Below are 8,902 nucleotides of genomic sequence, written 5' to 3' on the forward strand. Positions count from 1 at the left end.
AAACCCTGAAATAGATCACAAAGCAGCCTTTCAAAGCTAAAGGTTGCTGAACCAGGTCAGCTGAATGGTAGCTTTCAGCAGCTTGTTAATCTCCTGGAATAGTTTTCCTACAACTTTCCTGTTTCTTACACCCAGGGTCATTCAAAAGATTCTTGTGTTGCCATTTTGATGATCTCTAACTGATCAAGAAACCTTCCAATTCCCATACAAACGAGTATGTAAGCAATACAGAATGTCACTGGATCATTTGGCAGCAAGATCCAACCTTATATGTAGTCTTGCTGCAGAGTGCCAAGTCTTCAAGTGTAGTTTCTCAAATAGATCTCATGAGAACCTATCAGAACCAAAGGTGTGCGCTGTCCTGCTCAAGTAACATTTGGAGAGCTAGATACTATGCAGTGTACCTAAGTGCCTTCATTTTATGGCCTGTCTCTTGAATGCATCAGATTCTTGAACACAATTCTATTATCTACCTCTGGCAGGAAATTCAGTTCAACGCCCAGTGGTGTCCCAAGTTTTAGGAAGAGTGGTGGGAATGTCCAGGCCATTTGACAGTTAATGTTGTATTGGGATTTAAATCTTGCATTAAACATGCTTAAGCCTATTCCATTTAAACCTTTTGAGTCTGTGTGATCCTAAATCTGTTGCATTTAAGACCTTGCTTGAACCTACAAGATTAGTGATCCACATTATTTGTCACTTGGTTAGAGTCATAAAACCATATTTCAGTTTTACTTAAAGTTGAGCTCTTCATCAATCTCATCACCACATGATGGTGCCCAAATTTTATCTGCAACTCCATGCCTCTTCACATTTAAGGAAATTACCACTTTGTATATAATGTGTTGGTGTTCTACATGGAACAAAACTGTAGTGGGAGGATAGAAGATTGGGAAGTCTTCAAAAGACAGCAAAAAGTAACTGAAGGATTGATTATGAAAATAAATTAGCAAAAAATATAAAAACAGATAGCAAGAGTTTCTATAGTTATATAAAAAGAAAAAGGGTGGCTAAGGCAAACGTAGGTCCCTTAGGGGATGAGACCGGGAAATTAATGGTGGGAAACATGGAGATGGCAAAAATGCTGAACAAATATTTTGTTTCAGTCTTTACGGTAGAGGACACTAAGAATATCCCAACACTGGACAAACAGGGGGCTCTGGGGGGGGGAGGAGCTAAATACGATTAAAATCACTAAGGAATTGGTACTCAGTAAATTAATGGGACTCAAGGCGGATAAATCCCCTGGACCTGATGGCTTCCATCCTAGGGTCTTGAGGGAAGTGGCAGTAGGGATTGTGGATGCTTTGGTAATAATTTTCCAAAATTCTCTGGACTCGGCAAAGGTCCCGGCAGATTGGAAAACTGCTAATGTAACACCCTTATTTAAAAAGGGTAGTAGGCAGAAGGCTGGAAATTATAGACCAGTTAGCCTAACATCTGTGGTGGGTAAAATTTTGGAGTCTATTATTAAGGAGACAGTAGCGGAACATTTGGATAAACATAATTTAATAGGACAAAGTCAGCATGGCTTTACGAAGGGGAAGTCATGTCTGACAAATTTGCTTGAGTTCTTTGAGGACATAACGTACAGGATGGATAAAGGGGAACCAGTGGACGTAGTGTATTTAGACTTCCAGAAGGCATTCGACAAGGTGCCATATTAAAGATTATTGCTGAAGATAAAGAATCACTGGATTGGGGGTAATATTCTGGCATGGGTGGAGGATTGGTTATCTAACAGGAAGCAGAGAGTTGGGATAAATGGTTCATTCTCTGACTGGCAACCAGTAGCCAATGGTGTTCCACTGGAGTCGGTGCTGGGTCCCCAACTCTTTACAATCTATATTAACGATTTGGAGGAGGGGACCGAGTGTAACATATCAAAGTTTGCAGATGATACAAAGATGGGAGGGAAAGTGGAGAGTGAGGAGGACATAAAAAACCTACAAGGGGATATAGACAGGCTGGGTGAGTGGGCGGAAATTTGGCAGATGCAATACAATATTGGAAAATGTGAGGTTATGCACTTTGGCAGGAAAAATCAGAGAGCAAGTTATTATCTTAATGGCGAGAAACTGCAAAGTACTGCAGTACAAAGGGATCTGGGGGTCCGAGTGCAAGAAAATCAAAAAGTTAGTATGCAGGTGCAGCAGGTGATCAAGAAGGCCAACGGAATGTTGGCTTTTATTGCTGGGGGGATAGAATATAAAAACAGGGAGGTATTGCTGCAGTTATATAAGGTATTGGTGAGACCGCACCTGGAATACTGCATACAGTTTTGGTGTCCATACTTAAGAAAAGACGTACTTGCTCTCGAGGCAGTACAAAGAAGGTTCACTCGGTTAATCCGGGGATGAGGGGGCGGACATATGAGGAGAGGTTGAGTAGATTGGGACTCTACTCATTGGAGTTCAGAAGAATGAGAGGCGATCTAATTGAAACATATAAGATTGTGAAGGGACTTGATCGGGTGGATGCGGTAAGGATGTTCCCAAGGATGGGTGAAACTGGAACTAGGGGGCATAATCTTAGAATAAGGGGCTGCTCTTTCAAAACTGAGATGAGGAGAAACTTCTTCACTCAGAGGGTAGTAGGTCTGTGGAATTTGCTGCCCCAGGAAGCTGTGGAAGCTAGATCATTAAATAAATTTAAAACAGAAATAGACAGTTTCCTAGAAGTAAAGGGAATTAGGGGTTACGGGGAGCGGGCAGGAAATTGAACATGAATTTAGATTTGAGGTTAGGATCAGATCAGCCATGATCTTATTGAATGGAGCAGGCTCGAGGGGCCGATTGGCCTACTCCTGCTCCTATTTCTTATGTTCTTATTCATCATTCTATGTAATTAGTTTTGATAGGAAAAGGAATTTTCTAAACCTGTTACTAAGCAGACAAGAGTGAATTGGGTTGTAATGTATCTCTTTGTACCCTCATTAGTCAATAGCCAGCAGAAAAAAAATAGCTATTTTACTGTCATCAATATGACTGAGGCTTTTCCTCATTGTTCAGCTACTTGGAGTAACAAGTGATTTTCCTAAATTCTCATGATCTAATGGATCAAGACAGATGCTTTGTGGCTGAGTTATCTTCAACATTTCGATCCTTGGAGTTCCCACCTCCAGTTTTGCATTGTGCTCTGGTAGCAAGTGTGTTAAATACTGAACTCCAAGGCTGACGACAAAACATTTGGTGGCGATGTACCTTAATGTCAGAGTCCTACACATCAGTCAGTTCTTTATGCTTCAGTATTGGTTCCGCCACTGTTGCATGCTGAAATAGTCTGCTGAATTACTTTCCTCAACTCGCAAAGCAAGTATGCTGGTGATTAATATTCCTTCATATAGCAGTTTGAAGTCAGCAGTGCTTCAACAATGTGTATTAAAAAAGATACCCTTCTGTTCATTTATCTGTTTCTCTTGATCAGGAAAAATCAAGTTTCCTTTCTTTGAGAGTCAGTTTGGTGATTTCTGCGGTAAAGCTGGCTGTATACAATCTCACATGAGACTGCTTAAAGGATCAAGCTGTTCAACAACTGAGGAGTGGGGAATAGGGGTAGTCTCTGCAGCTCTTAAGGCCTTGAGATGTTAGTATGTTCTATTAAATCTGTTTTACTAATGGCTAGTCACCTCATTTTGAGGAAAAGAGGGTATCACTTGGATGGATACTGGGTCCTGTCACTTACAGTCTACTACTTTTTGAAATAACCTAATTACAAAATATTCCCTGGAACTCTGAACACGTAAATAGGACAGACTTCAAATTTACCATGGAATTAGAAAAGTAGTTCCTTAATACCGCAGGGAAGCTAGCTTCTACAAATACTTTGCAGTATCAGACAAATAATGCTGTTCTATTATCAACTTAAAATTAAATCTCAGTAGAAATTTAGCTCTTTGCTTGGTGGTCAGGCAGCCTGCTTGCCTCACTGTGCACATTTTCATACACATCAGTTTATTCATTCTATTTCACGGTTACATTGGCTGTACTGAAAGTAATTGTGCTCACATAGGAGCCTCCTTGGCTTTCTGGATCTTAAAGTTCAACTGCTGCAGAGACTTCCTATCTCAAAAGGGGCCAAATTGTTCCACTCCTATATGAACTTGCACCATTTTCATAGGGTATGCCTTCAATAGTTAATGTGTGTATATATAAAGCCATTGAGTAAGTAATTACCTGCAGTAGTGCATAAGGAAGCAGCCTTCATATGAGGCATCCTTTTGCCTCCTGGTGAAGCTTGGCTTTTCCAAAACTGTTCTTGTCATCTGGAGAATTTCCTGAGTGATTTTACTCATTAATTATAAAATAACCAATATTTATGGGGTAAACCTAAGTTTGTGTGTGGAGGAATCCTTGGACACTCAATTTTTTCATCAGAAATTTGTTTGACTACCGATGCCTTTAAAACTAATTGACAAAAGGTAATTCAAACTTGTAACTTAGTTGGGTGTTTTTTGCATGGTGTTTGTAAAGGGAAGTACCAGCAGCTACTAGGAAACTGATATTTGGCAAGTTATTTTGGATGGGCTCCATTGTACTGCACTTTCTGCATTTTTTAAAACTTGAATAGTATTTGTGATGTAGGAGTTGCAGAAATTTAACGTAGTTGCTTAATTGACTGTTTTGGCTTGGTGAACTCTGGAGTTTTGGTTGTGAATCTTCATATTTGCTCAAAGATGCAGAAAGGAACAAGCTTGAGGGGCTGAATGGCCTAGTTCTGTTCCTATGTTCTTGTTCCTAATTACATCTAATCCTTTTTTCCCCTAATTTTTAGTCATTTTTATCTACAGTTTTCTGTAAACCAAATAGGTAATAAAATCAAGTCAATTTTTATATTTATGTATCTCTTTCCTCAGCTTTTCCGGCGTGTAGCTGCTGCCTTGCCTGGAATGGAAAGCACACAGGATAAAAGCAGAGAAGACAGTATCCTTTTCTTGGCTTGTACTAGAAAAATTCTCCTTGGGTTTTCTTATTGAATTTTATCTGTTCAATGTAGCAGAATTGTAGTTTCTTGTTCAACTTGGAAAAAGCTAGACATTGTTAGCTTTTAATCTTGGCACAGATTGTCTTGTTCTGCTGCATTTATATGTTTGAATCTTGCAGGATATTGGATATTTTTAATTTCCTTATGTTCTCCAGGCAATGCTGGAATTTCCATGAAGGGAAAATGGCGTGTAGTTTACATCATGCTTAGCAAGTCATATGATTATAACATAGAAGGAAATTCAAAAATAATCTTTAGCTGGATGTGTGATAAGAGGTTCAGAAGGAAGCAATTAATTAGGCTGCAAGGATTTGAAAACTGGCAGAGTAATGAATATAAGGCAGGTGAGCATTACATCAAATTTTAGTGTGCAGAGTTAAGTTACAAATCTGAGTATTTTTAAAAAACATGCAACGGTGACCAGTAGCGATACATACCAGCAAGGAAAACATTGAATGGTAAGTCTTAAACAGGTCATCAGGGCAGTGAATGAGGACATAAATCTGTGTGCCATAAACTTGCTTAATACAAGTAAAATTAATTTCATGGAAATCACATTATAAGGAGGAAACATATTGATTTCAAAAATGCAAGGTTTTTGTTGGGCAGCCCTGCACTCATCAGCTAAATAAAGGAATGACTATTTCTTGGCTCTACTAATGCATTTTCCAATCTTCATTCAGGAATTTAAAATTAGAGATCAATTAAGATATTTATCAAGGTGAAAGATATTTATTCAGCCTAGTGAGGTTCTCTTGAGAAAGCAACAAGATAGCAGGAAAATGTATAGGTAGTAATCACAAGGACGCAGTGGATCTGCAACTATGGCTGGAGATTGCTAGAAAATAAGCAGAGAAACTAGAATGGAGTGAAGAGTACTGCAGAAAGGGCAAAAAAGTAAAGAAATAAAATTGAACAGTGGGATTTAATGTAGACAGTAGGTTTGTGCCAAATATGGCATCTGTTAGTACAAGCAACTTAAATTGTTTCCAGCATTGATGCAGGAGTTTGGCTCTAAGATTTTAATTTTCTTTGACAAACTGTGTCACTTCAAAGCATGGTGTAAAAAATTTGGCAATTATATATTTCGGCAGTGGGTGGGGTCATTTAATTTAGGTTGCTCATTTGGTAATTGCTAGCTGTAAAGGCTTAATGTTAAAGAGGAAAAGATTTAAACTTAAAAATAGGTGGAGTATGATAAGTTTCCTTAACACAGTTGACTTCCAGTGATCGATATAAAACTGGAAAAGACCCAAGAGCAACCAGTCAGTGAGGGAGGCTGCTCCTGCTAATACCGGCTCTATAGGCCACAGCTTATTTGTCATTACCATCCACCACAGTGTGAATATTGGCTAGTAATCTTACCCTGTTGGTAAAGTATTGCAATTCATCATTGCTGGCTGTCTTGTAATTGATCTATTAGCTTCACAAGCACAAACGTGGAGAAAATGTCAGTGTCTTCATTGGAAATAAATACAAAAAAATGTAATTGCCAAAACTCAACTTGCATCAGTTTACTTTTAATCGGAAGACACATTTTGTTCTTTGCGTTGTATAATATTGCACTTTTAATGATGGAATTCTGTAACTGTTTAGTGTAAAGGACAGTTTATGCAGATAACATCTGAATGCTAAGTGGCTTCATGACAGTGACTACATTATCTGAACAATGAGACACCAGTGAATTAGACCTTTTTAATTGTTTTGAAGTGATTAGATTTCTCATTGTGATCTGTTGACAATAACTAAATTTCTGAAGGGTGCAAAGAGAACTAAAAAAAATTAATTTACACCAAACATCACTTTCAATTTTACAAAAACCTGTTAGTTTTAACAGCAGTTCCAGTATGAGATATAATGCCCAAATTTATCATGTGTATGATTCATCTATAATACCATTTTTATTTTTTTGTTCCTTTTTAGCACCTTCTGAGCCCAACATCTTTTATAAGGTTCTTTCGAATTGTTTAGTTGTGTACTAAGATGGAGATGGCCACTCAGTAATGTGCATTTTCAAATAATTATGCACCATTTCCAGCTAAAGGATTTAGCATTTGAATGAGCAGAAAATGATCAAAAACAAATCTTTGATGTGCTGTGGAGGATGGAAAGTTCTCTTTGCTCACTTGCACACATTTTTAAAAAAAAAATGTCATCTAGCATACAGAGATCACTTCAATTGTGCATTCGAAGGAAGGAAAACTTTCACATGCAGGACGTGTAAAATTATGCATCTTTTATGCCTTTTTGTTCTAGGGCTTCCATATCGGTTAGGATTTTGTAGTTCTGTATAATTTGATTAACCTACCCGGAATAATGAGTTAGCATTTTTTATTTAACTGGATTGTTTATCTCCCCTCTAATTTATTTCTGTACTCCAGTTTTAAGTCTTTTTGATGAGTGCAACCAATTTGATTAGTTTTTTTTGTATGTTAGATTTTTCTCCATAGAACACTATAGCTTTATTTTACTTGTGACTTTCTTTCTGATCCAAGTATTAAAGTATGTTTAGACTAACTGGTTGTGGGGTGGAGAAACTGTTTCCAGTTAATGCTGTACACCGCTTATTCTGTAATTCCTAATGGAGAAATTCAAACCATATGAAACTGTGTCATGCCTTCCAGTTAGGATTTTTTGCATCCTTTAAGTGCCTACACCCCATGCGTTGTTAAAGTAGGGCTGCAGGTATCGTTGGTTTCACTGTTGCTAAGAATCATAATTCTGCCTTACTTTTGGTGTGGCATATACAGGCATAGAGATTTCCTGGTCTTCATGAAACTTGACCCTGTCTATCAAACTTCAAGATGTTGCCTGGAAATGGCTACTTCTCCTCCCCGCCCCCCCCCCACTTCTCCCCCGCTTGCCAGAGATGTAATGTATTGCAGATTTTTGCTTATCCATTGTTAGATTACTAATTTTTTTCATAATTTTGCTACTGAAAATACTGTATAAGATGGTGTGGCTTGGGTTCTTCTTTGTGTGTTTTTGCCATTTGTGTTTTTTATGTAAAAACATTTTTCTTGGGAGTACAAGAAAATAACACTAATTTTTTTCACCAAAATATTTAAACAATTATTCAAGCTCAACTGGGGAAGTTCTTTGACCAAACAAAAGCATGCTGATTTTTATCAGAACTTCTTTATACACTGACAAAACTAACAAGCTTGTGAACACTGTTTCGAGAGCAGCGTTTTTCTTTTACGTATGAATGAAATTTCTTTCACAAGCTGAGCTCTCAAGGCTTCTGTGGTGCAGTAGTGTGCAGTTTCAGTAATACTGGTTTTTGAACAGAATATGGCTTACTTGGCTTGACTGTTGTACCCATGCGACTGTATATTCATTACTACTTTTACGTATGTCTTGTTACTATGATAACCCTTGAAGTTACAAAAAAGGAAAATTTTGTCCTGAAATATCACTAGTACCTCAGCTCTGTTTGATAATGTAAAAAAAACCCAAAGCCTGAACAAAATAAACACCTGCCTATTCAAAGTAGTTAATTTGTGGTTTCTTTCCTTCTATTTCTTGTGATCTAAACTGCGGACTTGAATGTTGTCTCATTTAATGGTTCAAATATCATTTTTTGATTTGTGCTTGTTAGTAGCCTTGTACTTCACTGAAGGGGAAGGGAGTGATGAGAAATGAGCATACATTTTAAGTGGATCATAGAATGCAGGTGAGGTGTTTGTAATGTGTTCATCAACACATCTTTGCATATTAAAGCTTGGAGTTGCATTTGCTCAATTCAGAAATATTCAGTGTCTGAACATTTTGACCTTTTTTTCCACAGAAGTGAGAAGAACTAAGGCATTTAGTTTACTGATGAAACTTCCTTTCAGCTTCAAACTGACAGAGGCCACCATTTTACCATGTTTCTTGCATTTTGAAGTGCTGCACGTGACTGATTTATGATTTGGTT

General features: G+C 37.8%; 1 protein-coding gene across 3 annotated transcripts in view; it reads left to right on the plus strand.

Annotated features, from left to right (window-relative positions):
- The window catches only part of rab6a (RAB6A, member RAS oncogene family), a 76,433-nt gene extending 67,955 nt beyond the window's left edge, over window positions 1-8,478 (plus strand). For all 3 annotated transcript variants that reach the window (XM_067985856.1, XM_067985854.1, XM_067985857.1), the window contains exons 7-8: window positions 4,856-4,922; window positions 6,211-8,478. In XM_067985856.1, the coding sequence (XP_067841957.1) occupies window positions 4,856-4,922; window positions 6,211-6,275 (132 nt within the window). In that variant the 3' untranslated portion in view covers window positions 6,276-8,478. The remainder of the gene's footprint in view (window positions 1-4,855; window positions 4,923-6,210) is intronic.
- The last annotated feature ends 424 nt before the right edge of the window (window positions 8,479-8,902 follow it).

The sequence above is a fragment of the Heptranchias perlo genome, chromosome 6, assembly GCF_035084215.1.
Source record: "Heptranchias perlo isolate sHepPer1 chromosome 6, sHepPer1.hap1, whole genome shotgun sequence".
NCBI classification, from domain to species: Eukaryota; Metazoa; Chordata; class Chondrichthyes; order Hexanchiformes; family Hexanchidae; genus Heptranchias; species Heptranchias perlo.